Below are 24,774 nucleotides of genomic sequence, written 5' to 3'. Positions count from 1 at the left end.
AAGAAGACTCTCCCCCGGTGACAATCCAGATGAACCCTATGTCAGTCCAACCAATCCATGCCCCGAATCACATTATACAGCTCCAGGAGACTAATGTACAGATCTGCTGGGGATCGACTCTCCCACAATCTGCACACCCAAACCACTCGCTTGTCCCTAAAAAACCGCTAGCAATGCGCCTCCAACGAATCTAACAGCTCCGAAATAACCACCAGGATCTCCTCGGATATTTCCACCCGCCGCACACTCCGGAGTGATGAAGCTATTCGTAGCTCCAAAATCAAATAACACGTGGGGCGAGAACCCGCCCATTAACAGGGTCCCTTCACAAACCCTTACACTAAGTACCCCCAACTCCACAATTCTAAAACGATTTAACGGAAGCAGACTGAGTCTTAGAATTAAACCTATGATCGGTCGAACGGTGCTTGGCTCTCCCATCTCCACGGTCGAGTAAACATGCGGTTCCTCGATCTGCGCCGGTTGCGGCGCTCCCAGGTGAGACCACGGCTGCACTCCCAGTTGCACTCCACAGCTGCACCCACTGCTGCATCCCCGCCTGCACCACTGACTACAGCGCTGCTACCACCATCTTCTGCGCCTTATGACACCTCGCCTTGATGTGCCCCGTTTCCTTGTAGTGGAAACAAACACGAGTCTCCACGCGCGGCTCGTTCTTCTTTGGACAGCTCGCCAGCTTGTGATCCATGCTCCCGCACCCGAAGTATCCCCGACCACCTTTACCTACCTTGGAAGCATCGTCCCTCTTCCTCTTATGTCCCTGAGCAGGCTTGCCGCCCCTGCTCAGAACGAAATTCGGCTGGGCCATCTTTTGCTGCACCGACGGATTAGAAATCACCAGATGACTCCTCAGCTCGTCCTCAATACCCAACGCCACCTCAACCAGCTCCACACGCGACGCGTAGGTTTGCACCTTGCATTGGACCCTCATGTCGTGGTTGAGACCCTTGATGAACTGACGCACCTGCATCTGCTCTGGATCTCCCGCACGACTCGAGTACACCAAGAGTCTGCTAAACTCTACGTTGTACTCCCGCACCAACTGCTCACTTTGAGTCAACGCTAGAAACTGCTACTCAATGCGGTCCAATGCCTCCGCCGGAAAATACTTGGCATTAAACTCTACCAAGAAGTCCCCCAACACCATCAATCTCTGCTCCCTCTTGGCCAACACACTCCTCCACCACAAGTGTGCATCACCAGCCAAGTAGTGAGCTGCTAGGTCCACCTGGTACGCCTCCGGGCATCTCATATATTGGAAGTACATGTCCAATCTCATCCGCTACTCATCCACTACAGCTGGATCGGAATCTCTAAATAACATGGACATTCTGAACCGCTGCAGCTGCTCTATCATTCGCAAATAGTACGACTGCTCGATAACTGCACATATGCCCTCTAGCTGCACAACCCCGACACCCCACTGCACACCTGGTTGCACGCCAGGCCCACCTGGCCCAAACATGATGCACTCTCGCCACTCCTCGCGGTGTCAATCGACACTCACGGTCGACACCGAGCCCGGCACTCCATTCGCAAGTCGCAACTATCCTCGCGGAACAAAACGTTGGTGTCGAGCGACACCTACCACTAGTGTCGATCGACACCGACATTTTGCAGACTCTCCAATTGCGTTTTCTCACGGAATCTCCACTCCTAAACACTCCCAAGCCACGAGTGAGTCTCCAAGGGGTTTCACAAGGATCATACAACACATAAACAACCAAACAAGCAAGGAAGTCAATCAAACAATTATCAAAACACACAAAACAATGATCATACTGCTTAGATAAGCCTTGGTCATGCACTCACATGTGAAATGAATGAACAACAACAAAAACAAGGAAGAACAAGCAAGGATCTGACTATCTTAACACCATACAGCACGGATCTCACTTACACTAGCTTAGAACCACCAAAAACAGCCATTTAACACCACCAAAAAGCCTCAGAGAACCCTCAGAAAACTTTAGAAACTTTGAGAACTCTTCACCCTCTCTGGAAATGATAAAAAGCGGCTGAAAAGAACAAAACTCGACTTCTCCTCCCTTTAAAACACGACCTAGGGTTAACCAACCCAACCCCAATCAATTTCGCAATTAAAATCAAACCGGTCTAACCGAAAAATGTTGGTGTCGATCGACACCACCCATTTACGAACACGGGTGTTACACTACTAATGTATATACTGCATATAACCAGATAGCCCTGAGATTAAAAAAAGAACTGAAATAACTAAACCAAACCGAACCGATATTTTGAGTGTTCGGTCTGGTTTTAGTTTTGATCGGCAAAAAAAAAAATTGAAAAACCAAAATAGTTCGGTTTATTCAGTTTGGTTATTGGTTGACCGAAATTTACACTTTAAATAACCGAAATAACCGAAGTATTTGAATAAAACCTAAAATACCGAAATAACCCGAAATACTCTTAAAACCCCAAAAAACGCAAAAAAAATAAAAATAAATAAATATAAATAAATAAAATAAACTAAATTTCTGTTTAAGAATTTTAGAACCAAAATACCGGACCGAAATTTATTTTGGTTAATTCGGTAAAATTTTCAAAAAAAAAACAAAAAACAAAAAACCCTAAAAAACCGAAGTCCTAGGGCTAAACCAGAAAAGAGACGTTGTCATCTACGTTGGCGTGGACTATCGTAGCCAATAACGACTTCGTTCACTCGAGTGAATTTTTTTTTCCATCTTTTATAAACGACGGGATATACATGAAATGTTGAATTTTCTATACGACAAATTATGAATAGAACACATGTTTTGTTGTGTCTGTAAGAAGACTAAACTTTGTTTGAATCATGGCTCGAATGTAGGAACATGAGTAGTGTGAGTCAAACTGTAGCTTAATCTGTCTATGACACTTCTGTATGGATCTTCCTCTCTTTTCTTCAACAAATAGGCTATACTATTCTCTACTTCCCCTTTTACCTCCAAGTAAACTTGGTTTGCTGCTTCTTTGTCCTTTACAAGTTCTGGCCTTCCCTTTGTCTCGATCGGTTTCCCAAACAGGTAATAGAACCTACCCGGGATTTTCGGTACGAGTCCTGGTAAGTATAGTGGCTGGTTTGCCACATCTCCATCTGATTCTTCCCTATCATCACAAAGAACACTCATCAATCTTTGACTAGTACAACAACACTGGGATTGTTACACTTGATGTAAACGCAAATTTTACCTTAATTTGAATCGTTTGGTATCGCTAGTGACTTCCTTGACATAGTCACTGAGAATAGGGATCTTCATCAGGTCATTGTAATCAAGAACCAACTGCAAGCGCCAAAGAAAATATATGTTTGGCTCGTTTCAATAACTGTGAACAAGAAATTTGAGTTTTGGGAAGTTTTGCTGTGACAGGAAAGCTTACTTCAGCTATGTCGTCTTCACCAACCGTTCCAAACGGGACTATTGTTGCACCAAACCGTGCTGCCATTCTTACAAACTCTTGCTGTTCCGGCCAAATTAGTTTGTACTCTTCACCCTGTAAGGTCATAGAAAGTAGTGTATATAAAACTGTGTTATAGCAGCAACAGTTTTATCAATTTTTCCTCATGTCTCTATGACCTGAGTGGGGGATATGCAGGTTCAGCTGTGATCAATACTGTTTTATTTCATCCGTTTAAGTGGGTGGAATCACTCCTTTTGGCTACTAATTTTCCTTCTACTAAACTAAGAAAGAAAAGATAAGAAAGATGGCTAACCCGGTTATGGAGAGCCTCTCGTGCACCGCCGGGGAAGAGAAGGACATGAGATTTAGAAGATAACAGCTTAAAGAGATTGGTTGCGGTGACAGGATAGGCACCAAATACCTTAATCCAATCACTATAATCAAACTCCTTGGTTGGATTATTATCTGAATACAAAATCGGATGGGCCATTCCACGAAACAGAATGTTCTTCTCTTTTATAAATGCCTCGGACATTGGACCAAGTTCAAGACCCATCAGCATGTGGTAACCAACAAGTAAAACTGGCCCTTCACCTGGAACACCAGCAAGTCCCTTCACTACTCTTCCATCTTCCATAGTTGAGAAAAACACAGAACCAACGGCATTTCGCAAGAATCTGCATATCATATAGCAGAAAGTTATAAATACTTTAGTAGATAGAGCTTTTTTCATAAGAGAACAAGAGTCAAGAAACAGACAGCAAAGTTACCCAAGCACTTCATCAAGGGCATAATCAAGTTCTCCCTTACTTGGAGGCACGAAATCAGAAACTAAATCATATCTCCAGGAGCGCCGGTACTTGCCTGTACCCTTTATAACTGTGAGCAAACTGACGTTATCTTCCTGGGAAAATGAATAATAGTCAGTCAATGGATAATATTCATACTCTTCTTGTAAGAAATTACTCTGACACTACTTCACATACCATCCAGAAGAAAAGGAAATGCATTCAAAATTAAGCAGTATGTGAATTTTAATTACCAGTAAAAGGGTATGCCCATTTTCCTTGAAGCATCGAACTGCACAGTTTTTTAGTACCCTATGAAGCCGCTTCGCTTCTTCTTGGCTAGGAAGCATCATGTCCTTTCCACTGAAAGTCCATGAAATCCAAAATCATTTTCATTTTCTTGATGATATGTCAGTCATTGTAGACCACAAATAACGAAGAGATTGCACTACAATAAGTAAGAAGATTACCTAGCAAGGACCAGGACTTCAGCTTCAACTGCATGGATACGGGAATTGGCATAAGCAGAACCAGATCTCAGCAACTTAAGCTTCCAAAGTAGTGTTTCCCGGGGAATAATTTCACCGAGATCCTGAAAGAGTATGGTTAGGAAAAATGTCATTTTGTATAGAAACAGGACTAACCAACAAAGTAAATGTAATTAGAAAACACTTACAGAGAGAAGGGGAAGCATAGTTTTAGTAAGCCTTTGTCTCAACTTTTCCATTTTTACACCTGTTGGAAGTTGGTTGGCGATACCAAGTGTTGCCATCTTTATTGGATCACCTAAAAGACCAAGAAAGCCTAAGTAAAGACAATTTAAAAAGAAAAGAAAAAAGGACTTATTAACTTATACAACAAACATCAGTTCATGTACCCATAATAAAGCTTAGAGCATATGGAACTGTAAAATGAAGCTCCTCTGGCACCATCTCTAATATAGGCAGCAACGGCTGTAGCGGTGACCTATCAAACGATGTAGCTATAAAAAGGGAAAACGTATTTGGTCAATCATAACAAGCTTATGCAAGTATGCATTTAGATACAAAGCTACAAAACTGTATACATAAATATTTGCTGACCTGGGTTGACAAGTATCAACACCAAGTCTAATGATCTGTTTCTGGCAGCAACAGCAAGAGCCAGGCATCCTCCAAAGGAATCGCCAACAAGATAAATCGGCTTATTTGGTCGTCTAGCCTGCTCCTGCCTCAATACATCTTCGACTACTTTCAACAGCCCTTTATAGTTACACCAACATTAGAGAACAATCATAATAACTCGAGCAAACAACTAACGACCTTATAGAGAAGCACTCACTAGATATTTCTATCCATTTGAAAGTTAATCATAAACATAAAGTACGTAAAATCGGACAACCAATATTCATTCATAGAAATCTTTTCCTAACATCAATTTCCTATCTGATGTCAAAGATAATGAGCTGAGTCCAAGTAATCTAAGCATTGTAATATGTATGTATACTCGTAAATATCTATGTATACACAGACATATATTTCAAAGAGTTAACATAAGCCAGGGAAGATATTTCTATGATACTAAAGAGACAAGTAACTATAAAAATCTGCATAACCAAATGTTTATATCGCTGTCTTTCTATTACCTTCAAATGGAGTTCGGTCAAGTACAGGAATATGCAGGCACCAGACATGAAAAGCCCTGTTTAGAGAAAATACATACCAAACAGTTTAGACTGCAAAAACTTGTGCGATGTGAAAAATACACGAGATCCATCATCATACAAAGTGCAAGTTTTTTGCATCAGAAGCATGGTTACTTTATTTGGATTAGTATTCTTGCTAATAGATACTATTGCTTCTGCATTAAGGGTTCAAGTTTATATATCTCTACTTGCACTGTCATATCAAAGAACCGAGACTTAAAAGAAAGAGTGAACATACTTGCCAAGAGCTTTGTGATGTGGAACCAGGCCCATCCCTGTACCATCTAGCCCTGTATACAAAAATTGAATCATTAAGCATTACCAAAGTCAAATTCATATTAAAAGCTTGGAACTAAGGAAGGATAATCTAAGAATCGGATACATATCAAAAACAGTAAAAACCCATTATTTAGAATTCAGCAAAACAGCCTCAACAATCAAACTCTAGAAGAACTGAGAAATGAATACAAAGTTTCAAACTTTAGAAGAATAGTCAAAACTAAAAAGGTTTAATTTTTAGCTTATGAGCACACACACACAAAAAAAAACAGCCAAAACAATCAAGCATAGGAAGAATAGAGAAATGAATACAAAGTCTAAAAATTTGGAAGTGAGCAATGAATACAAAGTCTCAAACTATGGAAGAATAGTCAAACTAAAAAGGTTTAAATTTTAGCTTATGAGCACACATAAACAGCTTAAACAATCAAGCATTGGAAGAACAGAGAAATTAATACAAAGTTTCAAACTTTGAAAGTGAGGAATAAATACAAAGTTTCAAACTTTAGAAGAATAGTCAAAAACAAAAAAAGGTTCAATCTTTAGCTTATAAGCACACACACAGACACACACAAAACCTACAAGTATCAGAAAAAGCAAGACAATTTACACAATCAAGCTACAAAACCATTGAATCCAAATTAAACCCATTTGTTTACCGGGTAAGAAAAGCAACGTAGGAGCATCTTCAACAGGCCGACCACACTCAACAGGACTAAACCACCGAGGAGGACCACCGTCTGGTTTTTTCAAGATCTCTTGAGCCGCAGCAAAGTAATCTTTGACAGATTTGGAGCCATACCCATCATCCCATAACAGCTCAATCTCATCACTCACTAACTTATTCTGTGATTTAACTTTCCCATTCACTTCATGGTTTTGGACAGTAGAAGACACAGAGACCGAACCGTTGCTCACAGGCTCAGCTGATGTCGTCTTCTTATGTTCACCAGAGATTTGAGCTCTTACCTTGAAATTGGTTCTTTTGTTACAATTCCATCTCAAATTTGTTGGTAACACCAATAAGCTTGAAGAACATGTTGCCATTGCCTTTGATTTAGGCAGGCAACGTAATTTTTGGGTTGAAAGAAAAAAATAAAAATTTAGAGAAATGAGAAAAGATTGAAACTTTTACAAATATCTTATTACAAAAAGTTTTTTAAAAATAGACAAAAATATTATTAATTTTTCTTCTTTGTTTATGTTTCCTTTTACATTTGTTTATGTTATAGAAAGTGCTAAATATAAAGTATCTTTAGTTTGCAAAAAAGATGTTTTCAAATTTCATCCCATCTTTCTTATTTGGTTTCTTTTTTTTTGCATATTACTTAAATGAGAAATAAAGAAATTTTGTAGTTTTGTGTATTTTTAGCTAGCTATAGAATTTGTGGTAGAGACATTTAACTGCGACGTGGAATACAACAAGTACACACACAAGAAAAAACCAAATTGAAAACTATTAAACATGGTTAGGTCCATGGAATGGTAGTTTCAAATATATTAGTTAAGCTTCCACACTATATATGGCTCAAAGGGAAGACATGTAGGTAAGGGTGGGTGATGCAAGATAAAACATTGCATAAGCTATGTTTAGATGCAGTGGCGGAGTTAGAAATTATTTTTGTAGGGGTCAAATTTTATCTAATAACTAAAATCTATTAATAAAATTTTTGTAGGGGTCATAAACATATTTTTTAACTATTTGTAAGGGTCAATAAGCATATTTTAAACCACTTTTTCAAAAAATTTGCTTCTAAAAATACAAGTATTTTTAAAAAAAAAATTGTAAATTCATAAGGGTCAATTAGATGGGTTGACACTTGACAGCAAATTAATTAAAAATATTAAAATAATGTCACCTTTGAGAAATATTATTTTTGTGACAAAATTTTTTATATTGAAAGTATCATCAAGTTAAAGAACTAATAAACTAATCACTTCTTAAACTATGATAATTAATTATATATATATATATATATATATATAGGTATGTCTATATATTTCTAATTTTTTAATTTTTCCTTTCAATCCCTATGAATAATTAGTTTTCAATTTGTAAGTTTGTTTGTTTAATTTTAGTTCTCTCATTATCATTTTAATTTCTACCATGTTATGGTTCTATATATCATTTTATATATTGCTTTCAACTATTTTGAATCAAATTTATAAGTCATCAAGTTAACCAAATAACTAAAACTTCATAAACCAATTACATTAGAATCCGGAAATCCCCAAATTATACAAAAATTTCAACCAAGAAGCCACACTAGATAGTGATAGCTAGTGATTCACAATCCATGAAGAATCTTTTTTTGTATATATATGTTTGTTAAAGTTAGACCAAAATTTTTTTTATGAAGAAACATTTTATAATAAGCTCAAAGATATCAAATTTCATATATTAAATAATTGAACCACACTTTTCTTTAGATTTATTCTTTCCTTACAATCGTCATCAAGATTACACACTAAGATAGTTACTAGCATCAAGATTCCTTCTCTTCTTCTTTTTTCGGGTATAATCTTTCTCGTACATTCTGATAGATATCTTTTGTGTTTCTAATTCCTTATAACAATAACTACAATGAAAAAAAAAACAAAACAAAAAGTTAGGTTTGGTTTGGTGTTGTCTTAGTGGGTTAGGTCACACGAAAGACGTGTTCAAATGGGTTCCGTAAGTATTTTTAACGGTAAAGAAGGGAAGAAGCAAAACACAAAGCAAAGCATAGATTCTTATTCTACGCGTACGAACGTATATCAATCCTTTGGATGTATTCTCATTTTATATTCCTTTCTTAGTTTTGAGTCCTTTCGTCTTAGTTTGAAACAACTATGAATCACATGTCCACACACTAAGCCCACCCATCATCGTACCACGTATTATTACAACCACATCTCTTTTATTACATTGCTTCATCTTTTATGTTTTCTCTTTTGTAAAACTGTTTTTTGGGGTATATGACATATACTTGTATGGATGTGAATGTGAGATTTCCATAAAGTATAAACAAATCGGGACAAATATTTGTTTTTTACTATGGTTTAATGATTCCAAAGAAGATTTTTTTTTTTTTTTTTATAAATTGTTTCCCATTATTTGTTTGTTTTCTCAAATGTTAAAATCGTGCAAATTTATCAATATATATAAGTTGTACTTATGTATATATTTATAGTATGTTAGTAACATTCTCCAAATCAAATTAGAAATATATATTTGTTTTTCTTATTTTTTTGTGAAACAAATATCATATGCATAGCCCACACAGATGTGGTCTAGTGGTATGAAAAAATTGAGGAAAAGCTGAAAGTAACTAATCTATGTTCGATCCACCTTGCAAACAAAAATAATAGTTAGGTGGAAAATATGTCAACTAGGCCTTCAGTTAGTTTAAATGGTCGTCAAAATTGCATGCGTAGGCATTAGTCGGAAAGCATTCAAATTCAGGACGGACAGTGCGGTGACCTTTCAGAGAGTACATTCTACACTGTGAAACACTTCGATGTATTTTTACCAGGCTGACCGGATCAACCGATATGGTTTAAAAATATATATATTTACATATACCATTGTGCTTATTTTTTTTAAATAATTAATGATATATATGAAAAGAATAATGTTGTAATTTGCACAATGGTAGTATATGCAATTATTATGTTTGAAAAAAAAATCAAAGTAATTGCAAATATTTTGTTGCACAATTCTTTTTTTGAGTAATTTGCACAATGCAAAAATATTACATTAACGGGAAATATCGTAATGACTAATCAAATAAAGTAATGGCTATAAGATACGTACTAATAAAATTTATTATTTTTCAAACTTTGGAGACTAATCCATATCCATGGATGGTTGTGTTTGCATCCTTTTTAGATGGCAAAAAGATTAGAGTGTAAACGGTACTTCAAAATCTTGAAAGTACGATTATATTCTCTTTTCTTTGTTGTACGTTTAATATTAAAAGTAGAAGAATACGATTCTTGAGTGCCTTCACTACCAAGCTTCATGTGTAAGACCAATATAAAAGAGGGAGATGTGTGTTTATATCATTCCAACTTTGAAAGCTTCTTCTAATTCTCTCCCTTGCAAAAATGGTGGCTCGCTATGGTGGATACAACCTCGAAGAGAAGAACCATTATGGTTTCTCTCATCACGATCTTAGACCTGACCGTGTAGTTACTAAGGTAGAGAAGTCAGTCAATATAATTATCGGTCATAGACAACAAACTCAAAGACAGGTTGGTTCAAGGGAAGAAGGTAAAGCAAAGGAGAAGTACACAACTACTATGAAGATACCAAAATGGAAGCATTATGAATCAGAGAACAAGTCAAGTCAAAAGGAGAACATGAATGAACAGCCAACTATGATTGTTTCTGGTGGATGGGTTAGGCCAAACCGAGCCATGTGGGCTTCACCTCCAAATTCTTCAAGCTTCAAGCCACAAAACAGTAATTGAGTCATCAAAGAGAAGATGGTGAGGGAACATATGTATGAACTTAGAGGTTCAAGTTGGAGAAGTAGAGATATGATGAGAGAGAGCTAAGCACGTTTGTGAATCAGCCATGGAGGGTGCATGTGTGTGTGGGTGTGATATATATTAGATATGTGTCTAGATGGGTGTGAAGTTTATAAGTTTGTTATATATATGTAATATTGTACCATGATGGAAGTTCATATATATTATATAATGTATGTTACGTGCGTATGTAAAACATAAGAGATCAATAAAACTTATCTTTTTTTTTTTGTAAACTGAATTATCTATACAAATCCTAGCTATATCTATAGTTGATAGTTTTTTTAGTTTCAACTAAAAATGAATGCAGGACAACAACTTTTAGATTAACAACATCTTTCAATTTCCAATTTTGTTGAAAGCTCTCGCATTATTTATGTTTTGCTTTCACCAATTACCCTCTTAAGATTATTGAGAGTTTTCTAAGAATTATATGCATTCATATATTTCCACTTGATCAGGAGTTTTCACCCGATTTTTCCCGGACCATAGGAAAATTATAGACCTCGGCTCCGATGCCCAGAAAACAAATTTAACAATTATTTTGTACACATGATTTTTCAAGAAAATATTCAATATTTTCAACATTGGAATTGTTCATCACTATCACACTTATCATTCTAAGGAGAAGAAAACGATAAGGCGACAAAAAAGCATGCCTTGCCCTTCAAGTGCTTGACAAGTTGTATTAATATTCACAACACCAAGTTTGCCTCCAATTAATTTACACTTGTACGACAAACTCTTTCATCACTCGTGGTTGCAGCCAATAGCTTTCTATAACCTTAATCGTTGGCTACCAAATACAAATCACATTTCAACTAGCTTTTTTGGTATATATATACATACCTAGCTACATAGCATTTGGTTAACCAAATGACCAAACAAAAAACTTTGTATTACACGCAATGAGCATAACGAACCAAGATAGGAGGATACCAATAATGAGCCAAACTAAGGTATCCCTTCCAACATTTGTAAAATGTCTATAAGATATACTTAATCAGTTTGGAGGAAGAGTTGATACGAACCACATGGCTAGAGTAATAATTTGTAACCTACAACATAACCCAAAAATGGCTTAAAAGGCCCGTATGTCAGAGTCCGGTCCAATCCTGCTTGAAGAAATTCCGAGAATATATTTTAGCTGAAGAAAATAACCATATACAATCCCACAAACAATCAAAGTTGAAAGAAATTTCCTATCAAACCAAATGGAACCAAAAGTCTATCTTTACATCAAAGGAAAGATCTTGTTGTCTAGTGTTCAGAACATATTTCATATATAAAATCCGAGGTTTGTAGCCACACAAGCAATACAATCAACTAATCTCAAATCCATCAAAACAACACAATCAACTAATCACAATCCATGCTAAAACATAGATTGAGATAATTATAAAAGAATATGGAGAATAATAGCTTACCAAAATAACAGAGATGAGAGTAGAGAAGCAGAGAAATCGAATCTGGATTTTTTTCTTCTCTTCTTCGCCGCTTCGTTCTTCTTCTTCTCCACTTTGTGTTATGTCCAAATTAGATTTAGATTCTTTTGTAAAACATTGAACAAAACAATGGTGTTTTTGTCAATTTCCTAATTGAACGCAACATTTTAATCGCCACTGCTGATTTTAACTGGCATTTCAAAATGTTTACCGCAGAACGATGCGTTTGCCGTTGCGTTATGACGTAGTTCCCAGCGGTGACCAAATAAACAACATTACCCGCGTCCGCCGCAGCCGCAACTACCTGCAGCGGTGAAATAAACATGCTCTATGTTTTCACTGAAGAAAATAACCATATATGTCTTAATATTTTCATTGTTTACTAATAATAGTATCAATCAAATTTAAAAGATGATTCTAATTACAGATTTCATTTTCGATTAAAAAAATTCATGAAACACAAGTTATTTCATTTACTATAATATAATAATTTTTATATTTCAAAAATTAAAATCTTACAATTGCATAAAGAACTCAATAATATTTGAAAAGATGAAAATATGTATGTAATGTAACTATAGGAATTAATTGGACTTAAACAAAATCATTTTAACTTTTGTCAATTAGATTTAAAAAATAATTAAATTTTTATTTAAAATAAGAAAATTCCTATCTAATATAATAATAATAATTTTCGTATTTCAATAATCTTACAATTGCCTAAAGACCTCATAATTTTTTTGAAAAATATGTATGCAAACTATAGAAATTAACTACACTTTAAAAAAATTAGTTTCAAAAACAAAAAAATTACATATTTAAAAGAAAAAATAATTTATTGGAACTTTGCCAAATACATCATTTTTTCCAACCTGCATTTGTCAAATCACCCACCTTCACCTGTGACCTGACTTTGTCTCTCTGTGTTCACTTTCATTGGAATCTCAGAAAACGTTTTATTTATTTTTCTAAGTATAAAAATCTCTCTCCCACTTGGCTCATCACTCTCACTGTACCTCTCCCACATCTCTCTCTCCGCCTCCGATCTCTAACTCCGATCTCTTCTTCCATGGCTTCCATTGCTTCTTCCACTTCCCTCCAAGCTCGTTCTCGCCATCTGGTATCTCTTCTTCTTTTGTTTCTTCATCGATTCATCTCATCTTGTTATAGATCTGATCTCGATCTCGATCTAATTGCAGAATCGTTTTGGTCTAGATCTGTTTGAAATGGCTTAGATCAGTTGTGATGGGTATAGTTAGTGAAGGAACTATTCGATCTGATCGCTATGGCGAATAGTTATAATGAAAGGATTAGTTCTTGTGTAGGTTTTAGTTGCTACTGTTTAAGAATCTGAGAAGCTTGTTGTTGCAGATTGTTTTTGTTGTTTTGGTTTATCTCTTTCGTGTTTTTAGTGTTCGTTAGTTGTGAGTTTTGATTTTAAAAATTTGGAATGTGATGATGAACTTGTTAGTTTAGATTTGAGGATTTGTTCTGTTTAACTATGACTGGTTAATTCAAGAATCTGAGAAGCTTGTTGTTGCAGATTCTTTAGCGTTTCTGAGTTTTGAGTTTTGATTGTGAGTTTTGTTGAATGTGATGATGGCAGGCGATTGCGGTTAATCAAGTTAAATGCTTTAGCTATGGAAGAAGCAATCTTTCTTTTAACCTTCGTCAGCTTCCTACCCGCTTGACGGTTTCCTGCGCTGTAAGACTCTTTGTTTTTTCTTATATGATGTTTGTAGAATCTGTAGTGCAGAGCAATGTGTTTTTTGTGGTCATGGTTGCTTGATTTGATTGTGGACAACTAGATTGATTTATTTTGAATGTACAGAGCGATGTTTGTTGTTTTTCTTTATCGTTGATGGTTGATTGGGGAGAACAAGATTGATTTATCCTTTTTGAATTGGTGGTTAAACAGGCAAAATCTGAGACAGTGGACAAGGTTTGTGAAATAGTCAGAAAGCAACTCTCACTTGATGAAACCAAGAAAGTTGTGGGTGCAACCAAATTTTCTGAACTTGGTGCTGATTCCCTCGACACGGTAATTGTCCTACATCCATCGACTTTTTATAACCACTGAGTTCAACTCTTGATGCATAACCAAGGCCCCTTGTCAATTTGTTGCTTGCATATGCTATGTTTATTGTATAAGCAACAATTGGAAATGCAGGAACAATGTATATATATGCGTTTGACATGTGCGCTTGGGTTGGGTTTCAGGTGGAGATTGTGATGGGACTAGAGGAAGAGTTTGGGATCGAAATGGCCGAGGAGAAAGCACAGACAATCACAACAGTTGAGAAAGCAGCTGAGCTCATTGAGGAGCTTTTGATGGAAAAGGCTTAGTAGAAATCGTTTATTAAACAATTAGCAAAATCGAAAAAAACAGTATCTTCTTATTGTTTTCGTTAGCTAGAGAACCATTGTATCTGTTGTTCTTGAGACTTATGCTATTTTGGGAAATTTATTACAAGGCTTGTATTTGACTTAATTTTTTTTCTACAACTTTTTACTTCCACAAGGTACCTTTGCAAAGTTATCTAGTCTCTTATTTGCTTATTTATCTCTGGTGTATATAACTGCTACAAACTGCCCAAAGTTTGATTCCTCTTGTAACATGAGCATCTTCAAAGTTTTTATTTTATTTTATTGAAAAAACAAGAGTTTCCATTAAATTAAAGCCTCAAACAAGAGAGGTTCCGTAAGTTTTCCAAGGAGATGTTCAACTTTGAGAAGCTTGCAGTGATTGAAAAATCTTTTCAAACCATAGCGGATTCGACCTTGAAAAAGGGCTTTTGCGAAATCCTTGACCAACTGGTGATCATAGACGGCTCGAGCAAACAATGCATACAAGCTTTTGAAAGAGTGCTCAACGGAAGAGACATAGCTGGGGTTTTGCGCCAGCATGAGAAAGTTCAAAAGCATTAGATCAAGTCCTTTAAACTTTTAGAAGCATATCTCAAGACTCTAGATTGAAGACTTTAGTGTTCAAATCTGTTGGGAATACACTTAAAGCTAATACGAATAAATCAATCATGCGTTTACAAATATTTTAGAGAATTGCCCATGGGTAGAGTTTTTACTTCATTGGATTTGTTATTCAATAGAAAATTCAACAAGAAACATTATTAACACCCAAATTGCTTAATCGTTAGAGGATACATCATTTTGTGTTTTTTCAATCATTATGGCAACAACATTGAACATTTTTATAAGAAACATTATAACATGCTCCACCTTTGAACCCTCATGCTCGACAAGTAGGTTGAATAAATTGAGTAACAATGTTATATGATTATTATTATTATGTTGTAGGAAATGTTATATGATTATATACATGACATATATCAATGTTGTGAATTAACTTCTTTTTTTTAATCGAAGATCTTTAAAATACACTTGAATGGCTATTATCAATTTTATACTTTTTTTTCAAGAACATTATGTTCAACTATTGATATTAAAAATGATAAATGAAAAAGATGAAAAACAACATAGATATATTATTTTGTGAGAAATCACATACCTGCAGAGGCTATAAAGTAGTTCTTGTACAATGAAACTGCCAATATTACTACTACAAGAAAAAAGTAACAATAGATTTTGTGATACTCATATTTTGTCCTTAGTATAATTACTATTGAAGAAATGGAGATGGTTTATAATTTTCTAGTTCTTCACATAAACATCTTATTATATATGGGGACGTAGCAAAGTCTTAAGTTTCTTCTGATATTGTTTTTTTTTTTACTGTAAATGGGATTTCCTCATTTGCTAACAAAACTGGAGGAATTTCAAAAATACCCCTTTTCATATACCTCTTTTTAAAAATACTCCATTTTCAAACTTTATCAAAAACCCACTAAAAATGTTGAAATTTATCCAAATATGTGTGTAAGCTTATAAATATATACACAAATTACCTTTATATGTGTATAAAACTTTATAAACCTTTCATCAATAGCGTAAAAATAAATTATAAAAACCTTATAAAACCTTATAAAACCCGTATAAACCCTTTTAAAAACCTTTTAAAAACCTTATAAAACTTATAAAAACGATTTAAAACTATTTAAAACATTTTAAAATATTTGTATCGAATCTCCCAATAGTAGTTATTATATAGAACTACCTTATAAACTATATAAAAATTTATAATTTTTTATATTTAAAAGGGGTATTTTTGAAAATGGATAGATAAAGGGGGTATTTTTAAAAAGGGGTACACCAAAAGGGGTATTTCTCAAAAATTCTCAACAAGAATTTATTCTAGGTAACTATAATAACCATATATTTATATTAAAACAGCTAATAAATGTATTTTTATGAACCTTCTCACATACATTATTAAATTTCATATTATATCACATATTTATTAATTTAAATTTATTGAAATACATTCTTTTTAGATTGTTAAACTTCGAACTCTCTCTCTCTTCTCTCTCTAAAAAATTTTCTGAGAGGGAGATGGCTTTGTGACATGTTTTCGCCGGCCAGAGTTTTTTTTCTGGTTTTTGCTGTCCCGATTTAGTCGGGCTTCTTGTTCGACACCTTCGACTTACTCAGCGGTGGTGGTCTTTAGTTTGGTAGCGTCCGGCTTACTCAAGCAGTGTTAGCTAGCTCTGGTGTTTTTACAGCCGTAAATCGGATTCTGTACACAATTGATCGATGTTTGTTTTTTATTTCTTTCAATAAATTTCAACAGTCATAAGTTGGATATAGCTGTTTTAGCGATTTATAGCTTAAAGATACTTGATTCCGACTTGTTTCTTTTTAGTTTTTGAGAATTGCAGGAATGAATCCTATTGAGGATAAGGATTATCTACTTAGATAAGTTTCCTAAATATATTGTGATAAGGATTAGAAGTGTTTGTATCTATCTTATGTTCATAAACGTTTGTATAAATACCCAAGTTTCGGATGTTAATAAAATCAAGTTAGTTTGATAACCAATTCTACATGGTATCAGAGCTAAGATCTCTTTAAAAAGCAAAATTGTTTTTCTTTTCAATCGATAGTTTTGATTCTATTTTCTTCTTTTCCTTGTTTTAAACCGTACGTTTCAAACAAAAGATGGTTGATGATTCTGCTATTGTTTCACAACCCGGCGGACAGACAGTCGTCTCTCCTTACACGTTGTCTAGTTCTGACAACCCTGGTTCTGTAATTTCTTCCGTTTTGTTAAACGAAACAAATTACAATGAATGGTCTCATGAGATGTTAAACGCTCTTCAGGCCAAACGAAAGACATCAATGGTTCAATTCCGAAGCCACCAGACACCAGTTCCGATCTTGAAAACTGGAAAACGGTGAACTCGATGATTGTTGGGTGGATTCGTTCCTCTAATGAACCAAAGTTGAAATCTACTGTTACGTTCATAACTGATGCACACGAGTTGTGGGACGAGTTGACACATCGTTTCTCTGTGGGAAACAATGTTCGTGTTCATCAGATCAAGTCCAAGCTTGCCTCATGTCGTCAAGATGGTCAATCTGTGGTCGAGTATTACGGCCGTTTGTGTAAGCTTTGGGACGAATTGAAGAGCTATCGATCAAACCCGGTGTGTTCCTGTGGTGTAACAATGTCTGCAATTGTGAAAGAAAGAGATGAAGAAAAGCTTCATCAGTTCTTAATGGGCTTCGATGATGCACGTTTTGGTGGGCTTTGTACAAACCTCATTAGTATAGACCCTTTACCAAGTATTGCTGTTGCTTACTCCAAGGTGGTTTGTGAGGAACAACGTCTTGCCTCTGCTCGTCTTCGTGAGCAAAAGAATAAAGCAGTTGGCTTCGTCGCTCGCCATGATCAACATGATCAATCTTTTGCAAAATCGGATTCGGTTCTTGGAAAGGGACGTGTCTCATGTGCTCATTGTGGTCGAACAGGTCACGAACAAAAAAATTGTTGGCAACTGGTTGGATTTCCAGATTGGTGGGTGGAGCGTTCTGAGCGTAGCTCTACTGGTGGCCGCAGGTCTGGCGGTCGAGGCAAAGGAGGCCGTGGCTCAGGTGGTGGTCGCGGTTCTGGTCCACTCGTCTCAGCTCATGCCACAAGCTCTTATTCCTCTGTTTTTCCGGAATTCTCAGCCGATCAGTTGCGTTTTTTGACACAATTGATTCAAGAAAAGTCAAGTACTACTAACTCCGATCGTTTGTCTGGTAAGGATAAGTTTGGTGATGTTATTTTAGACACCGGCGCGTCTCATCATATGATTGGTCTCCTATCTATGATGACTAATATGGTGTCTATCTCACCATGTCCCGTGGGTTTTGCTGATGGTAGCAAGACGTTTGCTCTAAGTGTGGGAGTATTACCACTCTCGAACAAAGTCTCGTTGACTAATGTTCTTTATGTGCCTTCTCTGAATTGCACTTTAATTTCAGTTTCTCAAGTTTTGAAGCAAACTAAGGGAATTACTCTGTTCACTGATACAATTTGTTATTTGCAGGACCGTTTGTCGAGGACTCTGATTGGAAACGGTAAAGAGCGTGACGGTGTGTACTACCTTACGGATATTGCTTCCACAAAGATACATGCGGCTAAAGTCTCTTTTGATCCAGCCTTGTGGCATCGTCATTTAGGCCATTCGAGCTTTTCAGTGCTTTCTTCTTTGCCTTTGTTTTCATCTTCTTCTTCTTCCGCTGTTAGTTCTCACTCGTGTGATATATGTTTTCGGGCAAAACAAACATGAGAGGTTTTTCCAGACAGTATTAATAAAACGCAAGAATGTTTTTCTTTAATCCATTGTGATGTTTGGGGGCCATATAAAATTCCTTCTTCTTGCGGAGCAGTTTATTTTTTAACAATTGTTGATGACTTTTCAAGAGCAGTTTGGACGTATTTGTTACTTGCAAAATCAGAAGTACGTTGGGTTCTTTTTAATTTTTTGGCATATGCTGAAAAACAATTTATAAAAACAGTGAAGACGGTTCGTAGTGATAACGGCACGGAGTTTATGTGTTTATCTTCCTATTTCCGTGAAAAAAGGATCCTACATCAAACCTATTGTGTCGGCACGCCACAAAAAAATGGCCGAGTTGAAAGGAAACATTGGCACATTCTTAATGTCTCCCGAGCTTTGTTGTTCCAAGCTCACTTGCCCATCAAATTTTGGGGAGAGGCAGTCTTAACAGCTGCTTTTCTTATTAACCGTACTCCATCTTCTATTCACACGGGTCGCACACCGTATGAGATTCTTCATGGGTGTAAACCGGACTATTCTCAATTGCGTGTGTTTGGCTGTGCTTGTTACACTCATCGCGTTACCCGTGATAAGGATAAATTTGGGGAGCGTAGTCGATTGTGTGTTTTTCTTGGCTACCCCTTTGGCAAGAAAGGTTGGAAAGTTTATGATATGGAACGACATGAGTTTGTTGTTTTTCGAGATGTTTTCTTCTGTGAGGATGATTTTCCGTAGTCTACTGAACGTGTCTTTTCTGGTGTTCCTGATTCTGTTGTTCCACCAGATGGCGATTGGTTGGTCGAACCTGTGCTTCATCTACAATAACTTCTTATCGTGAGACTAGTCCTGCTGTGGTGCCGAGTTCCTCTGTTGATGTCTCGCCACCAACAACGTCCATTGTTGGTCCTGTTCCTCCTAACGAAACACTAGTCGATGCACCGACGGTTGTTGTCGATGATGTGGTCGAACGTGTTGATGATTCAACTCCTGTTGTCATCGAGGCTGTCGTTACTCCGACACCTTCGACCTCATCCTTACCAGTTACTCCCACAGACGTAGTTTCTCCGTCTTCTCCTATCATTCCTCCTCCTAAGCATCGTAAAAGTCAACGTCAGAAAACCCCTTCAGTTCGTTTACATGACTACATTCTCTACAATGCTGTTAGTACACCCGATCACACTCACGCGCTTCCCGTTTCCTCTCCTTCGTCCTCGTCTTCGGTCCAAGGTACTTCTTTGTACCCTTTGAAAAATTATATTTCTGATGACAATTTTACTGCAGGACATCGGGCGTACTTAGCAGCTGTAACCTCTAATGTTGAACCTAAGCATTTTAAGGAGGCCGTTCTTGTTAAAGTTAGGAATGATGCCATGACTAAGGAGGTTGATGCCCTTGAGATAAATAAGACGTGGGATATTGTGGATTTACCGCCTGGAAAAGTTGCCATTGGTAGTCAATGGGTCTATAAGACCAAATTTAATTCGGATGGTACCGTCGAACGTTATAAAGTGAGATTGGTTGTTCTCGGCAATAAACAAGTGGAAGGCATTGATTATCATGAAAAATTTGTTCCGGTAGTACGGATGACAACGGTACGTACTTTACTTCGCTTGGCTGCTGCACATAAATGGGAGGTTTTTCAAATGGATGTTCATAACGCCTTCTTACATGGGGATCTTCATGAGGAAGTTTACATGAAACTTCCTCCGGGTTTTCGTCACTCTAATCCCGGTAAAGTGTGTCGCCTTCGGAAATCTCTTTATGGTTTAAAGCAGGCTCCGCGATGTTGGTTTAAGAAGCTCTCCGACTGTTTGCTCCGTTTTGGTTTCGTTCAATCCTATGATGACTACTCGCTCTTCTCCTATACTCATAATGGCATTGAACTTAGGGTTCTTATTTATGTCGACGATTTACTTATTTGTGGCAATGACGGATACATGCTACAGAAATTTAAAGACTACTTAGGGCGGTGTTTCTCTATGAAGGATTTGGGCAAGTTGAAGTATTTCCTCGGAATAGAGGTTGGTCGTGGTCCAGACGGCATCTTTCTCTCCCAACGGAAGTATACTTTAGATATCAACGCCGACAGTGGTCATCTTGGATGCAAACCGGCGTTTACTCCTCTTGAACAGAACCATGGTCTCGCACGTGTGTATCGACCGGTTCTTGCTGATCCAACACCATATCGTCGGTTAGTTGGTCGGTTGTTGTATCTTCTTCATACTAGACCAGAGTTAGCTTATTCTGTTCATGTGTTAGCTCAGTTTATGAAAACACCTCGTAAAGCTCATTGGGATGCTGCCTTGCGTGTTGTCCGGTATCTCAAAGGCTCTCCTGGTCAAGGTGTGTTTCTTAAATCTGATCAAGACCTTACTCTCACGGTCTATTGTGATTCAGATTGGTCTGCTTGTCCCCTCACTCGTCGTTCCTTAAGTGCATTTGTGGTTTTTATGGGTGATTCTCCTATTTCTTGGAAGACAAGGAAGCAGGACACCGTCTCTCATTCTTCTGCTGAGGCTGAGTATCGCGCTATGTCTGTTGCTCTTCGTGAAATAAAGTGGCTGCGCAAACTGTTAAAAGGATTGGGTATCGAACAAACAACGCCCACGCGTCTCTTCTGTGATAGTAAAGCTGCGATACACATTGCCTCTAATCCGGTCTTCCATGAGCGTACGAAACATATTGAGAATGATTGTCACTCGGTTCGTGATGCTGTTCGTGACGGCATTATTACAACACAACATGTCCGTACAAATGAACAGCTTGCTGATATAATGACCAAGGCTTTGGGTCGGGATCAGTTTCAAATTTTAATGTCCAAGTTGGGCATTCATGACCCACATGCTCCAACGTGAGGGGGGGTATTGAGGATAAGGATTATCTACTTAGATAAGTTTCCTAAATATATTGTGATAAGGATTAGAAGTGTTTGTATCTATCTTATGTTCATAAATGTTTGTATAAATACCCAAGTTTGGGATGTTAATAAAATCAAGTTAGTTCGATAACCAATTCTACAAATCCACTAATCGCGAATTAAGTTGAAGAAAAGAAGATGTTTCTGGTAGCATATTAACAGTGCCTTAAGCTGTTCTCTTTCCATTTGGAGCTTTGATTCACTAGTTGGCGATAAAAAAACTCAAGAATCAATAATCGTTTCTTTGTCGGAGTAGATTCTTTCACCAGAATCCTTGCTTGAACGGCAGAGGTTGGTCATCATAATGCTTGTGTTAAGTGATCGACATGTGTCTTGGTTAAATCCAGTTTACTGACACGTGGTTTGGTGGACTAGCATGACAAAGATTAGTTTTCTTCTCTTATGGTGCTTAGATGGGCTCAAGTGGAACTTTCTTTTTCCTGTAAATCTTAATGTTGTGGGCCGTAGTTCTGGCCTTGTATGAGATGTGATATTAATAAAATTCATTATGAGAAAAAAAGAAATACATTCTTTTTAGATATTTATATTTAAAACAAAATAAAATTTGAAATTACGCCAATAAAATGTCTTTAATTATAACTATAGTAACCATAATTTATACATTTTTATATTTCTATTTAAAAAAATATAATTTTAAATTATACATTTAAATATATTTGTTTTTTTATGAAGTAAATTTTCCAACAATAGCTGTCTCTTTTATTTCTTTACTTTAATATAAATAATTAACATGATATGATTATTACATTATTAGGCAATTTGGTTCCAGTTAACAAACTAAAGTATAATTTAATATAGAAACTGATATATATATATATATATATATATATATATATATATATATTTATAATTTTATTATATCTTTATCTCGAAAACTATATTTTGAAATTATTTATTTAATTTTTTTTTTCTGCTGCCCCAAAAATAATAGAGTATTTCGGCTTGGAAGATGCATCAAATATTCGATCAAATGCTGATAGTCTTGTTGTGATGGTTGTTGCTACGGACGAGGAGCGCATTGATGTTTTATAACGCTTTATAAAACTAATCATGAATTCTATTGCCAAGAAACATGTAAATAAAGAATTAAATCTATGTCATAGAGTTTTGAATATTCTGCAGCGGAATAGTAAACCACATTGTTTCGAGGTTATTTTAGCAAATATTGTACCTTTATCGGTATCCACATGTACACAAACTGGATCAAACACAGGATGCTAGTTCCGTTGAGATCTAATCTCAAAGCAAGTCACGTTAAACTCTTCTTTCACAAAGAAGAATTATGCAAGAGATCTTTTTTCTTGTCATACTCGTTGCTGCTATATCACACACACACATATTTATATATATAAGTTAACTTTTTCTCTCTTCTCCTTAAGCCACATCATCATCCACCTCATTTTATTATTTAATTTTTAAAATTAATTATACCATTTTATCATTTAATTTTAATATTTAAACCTATGTAAATAAGTTTTTCAAAAATGAATATGAAAGGTCTTTTTTTTTATATTATAAATTATAAAACTAAAAAAGATAATTGATTAAAAGTTAAAAAAAACTTACTAATTATTGATTATACTAACAAATATATAAATAATAGATTATAGTTTTTAGTGAATGTTTAAATTATATATATGATTATATTTACACAATGTAAACCTAAATATAATGAGATTTAACGGGAATAGAGCAAAAAGTGAGAAGTTTTGAGAATATAAATCTATCTAATTTATGTCTCAAAAAAATTTCTAACATAAATGAGATAGGTCAGACCGAAACATGAATTCTCATTTTTTATAAACATATAAAAAGGTAAAAATAAAAATAATATTTGTTTAAAAGTTTCCAATATGAATTTAACTATTTTTACCAATACAACACATATATTAAACTAATAAACAAAATAAAAAATTAACTATATTTCATAAAATTGAAAATTAAAATAAAAACATTATTAAATGAAATAAACTAAATATAAAGTAAATTATACTAATATGTTAAATTTAAAAATTGTTCCATATGAAAAAACAAAATATATATAAAACATAAAATCAGAAAAAAAAATATAATAGTATATAAATGATCATTACGAGATATAAAGTACGACAAATCCAAAAAAGGAAAACGTAAAACAAAAAATAATAAATTATGACAATATATAAAGAGATAATGTAAACAATTAAAAATATAACAATCCGCCCGAAACCCACAAATCATGTTCAAATTTCATGCCAACATATAAAAGGGCCCAAAATATTAACATCTAGATCTATATTTGGTAAAAACCCTAATAGCACACGTTTCTCAATGATTCTCAACCGCACTTCCATTTACGCCCACACTTCGACTTATACTATACGCACTTAATTTCTCAACAACTAATAAAGCTAAAACTCAATAGTTTTTTTATACAAACACAATTTAAGTTTTAAAAAAGTAAAGTATGGTATAGTGAAAAAAATAAGTAGAAAATAGAATACGAACTAATTACTCATAAGCAACATAATAAACTCCCGCGCGTAGCGCGTACAACCGACTAGTATATATATCTTATTATATAAACCTTGGTTTTCAAAGTCAGCCATTAACAAGATCGTGACACATGTCAATTATAAACGATAAGATATTGACACGTGTCGTAACTACGTTTGCTAATATTTGGATAAAATAGGAATATTATTAACCCTATCGAAAAAGGAAATAGATAAAATAAATATTATAAAGAATTATATATTAAAAATTATTAATAAAATAAAACAAATAACCTAATTTCAGTTATGTCTATTTGGTTTATTAATAAGATAGGGATTTAAAATTTATAATTAACAAGAATATATGGCGGTTTTTGTTTACATAAGAGGATTAAGGTTTAAACTTTAATTTTACAATTAAATCAGGTTATTTGTTGGTTTGGATATATAAATGATAAATAAGAATTGTAATTTATCTTTATAAATTAAAATTATGGTTTAAGTTTAACAATTAAACGAGATTATATGTCAAAACTTGGTTTTTA

At 35.3% G+C, this 24,774-nt stretch overlaps 4 protein-coding genes across 4 annotated transcripts; 2 read left to right on the top strand and 2 right to left on the bottom strand.

Annotated features, from left to right (window-relative positions):
• Positions 1-571: 571 nt before the first annotated feature.
• LOC111832095 lies at positions 572-1,288 on the bottom strand. Its single transcript, XM_023788439.1, has 2 exons — positions 1,148-1,288; positions 572-1,063 (listed from the first exon to the last, which is right to left on the bottom strand). The coding sequence occupies exons 1-2, from the start codon at positions 1,286-1,288 to the stop codon at positions 572-574; spliced, it is 633 nt and encodes a 210-aa protein (XP_023644207.1).
• A 1,416-nt stretch (positions 1,289-2,704) lies between these two features.
• On the bottom strand, positions 2,705-7,296 carry LOC17896493 (acyltransferase-like protein At1g54570, chloroplastic). Its single transcript, XM_006300341.2, has 13 exons — positions 6,834-7,296; positions 6,134-6,185; positions 5,836-5,891; positions 5,294-5,452; positions 5,089-5,193; positions 4,888-4,997; positions 4,682-4,803; positions 4,466-4,574; positions 4,194-4,327; positions 3,737-4,100; positions 3,403-3,516; positions 3,214-3,305; positions 2,705-3,129 (listed from the first exon to the last, which is right to left on the bottom strand). The coding sequence occupies exons 1-13, from the start codon at positions 7,219-7,221 to the stop codon at positions 2,835-2,837; spliced, it is 2,100 nt and encodes a 699-aa protein (XP_006300403.1). The 5' UTR covers positions 7,222-7,296; the 3' UTR covers positions 2,705-2,834.
• Positions 7,297-10,007: 2,711 nt separating this feature from the next.
• LOC17895984 lies at positions 10,008-10,919 on the top strand. The gene has a single exon (XM_006302940.2). It carries the CDS (start codon positions 10,264-10,266, stop codon positions 10,627-10,629), a length of 366 nt encoding a protein of 121 aa, XP_006303002.1. The 5' UTR covers positions 10,008-10,263; the 3' UTR covers positions 10,630-10,919.
• A 2,202-nt stretch (positions 10,920-13,121) lies between these two features.
• LOC17894855 (acyl carrier protein 3, chloroplastic) lies at positions 13,122-14,655 on the top strand. Its single transcript, XM_006302801.2, has 4 exons — positions 13,122-13,254; positions 13,741-13,839; positions 14,053-14,175; positions 14,355-14,655. Exons 1-4 carry the CDS (start codon positions 13,204-13,206, stop codon positions 14,478-14,480), a joined length of 399 nt encoding a protein of 132 aa, XP_006302863.2. The 5' UTR covers positions 13,122-13,203; the 3' UTR covers positions 14,481-14,655.
• The last annotated feature ends 10,119 nt before the right edge of the window (positions 14,656-24,774 follow it).

This window comes from Capsella rubella, unplaced genomic scaffold (genome assembly GCF_000375325.1).
Source record: "Capsella rubella cultivar Monte Gargano unplaced genomic scaffold, Caprub1_0 scaffold_2, whole genome shotgun sequence".
NCBI lineage: Eukaryota > Viridiplantae > Streptophyta > Magnoliopsida > Brassicales > Brassicaceae > Capsella > Capsella rubella.
Note: the sequence above shows the minus strand (reverse complement) of the source record. Positions and strands in the feature narration are given on the sequence as shown.

Excerpts from the sequence above, each read along its gene's own strand:
- LOC17895984 (XM_006302940.2), top strand. The coding sequence starts at position 10,264 with ATGGTGGCTCGCTATGGTGGATACAACCTCGAAGAGAAGAACCATTAT.
- LOC17894855 (XM_006302801.2), top strand. The coding sequence starts at position 13,204 with ATGGCTTCCATTGCTTCTTCCACTTCCCTCCAAGCTCGTTCTCGCCAT. Across the intron at positions 13,840-14,052 it reads GCTTGACGGTTTCCTGCGCT|GCAAAATCTGAGACAGTGGA; the intron begins GTAAGACTCTTT and ends GTGGTTAAACAG. Across the intron at positions 14,176-14,354 it reads GTGCTGATTCCCTCGACACG|GTGGAGATTGTGATGGGACT; the intron begins GTAATTGTCCTA and ends GTTGGGTTTCAG.
- LOC17896493 (XM_006300341.2), bottom strand. The coding sequence starts at position 7,221 with ATGGCAACATGTTCTTCAAGCTTATTGGTGTTACCAACAAATTTGAGA. Across the intron at positions 6,186-6,833 it reads TACGTTGCTTTTCTTACCCG|GGCTAGATGGTACAGGGATG; the intron begins GTAAACAAATGG and ends TTTTGTATACAG. Across the intron at positions 4,328-4,465 it reads ATGGGCATACCCTTTTACTG|GAAGATAACGTCAGTTTGCT; the intron begins GTAATTAAAATT and ends TCATTTTCCCAG.
- LOC111832095 (XM_023788439.1), bottom strand. The coding sequence starts at position 1,288 with ATGTACTTCCAATATATGAGATGCCCGGAGGCGTACCAGGTGGACCTA. Across the intron at positions 1,064-1,147 it reads TGGTGTTGGGGGACTTCTTG|TTGGTGCGGGAGTACAACGT; the intron begins GTAGAGTTTAAT and ends CAAAGTGAGCAG.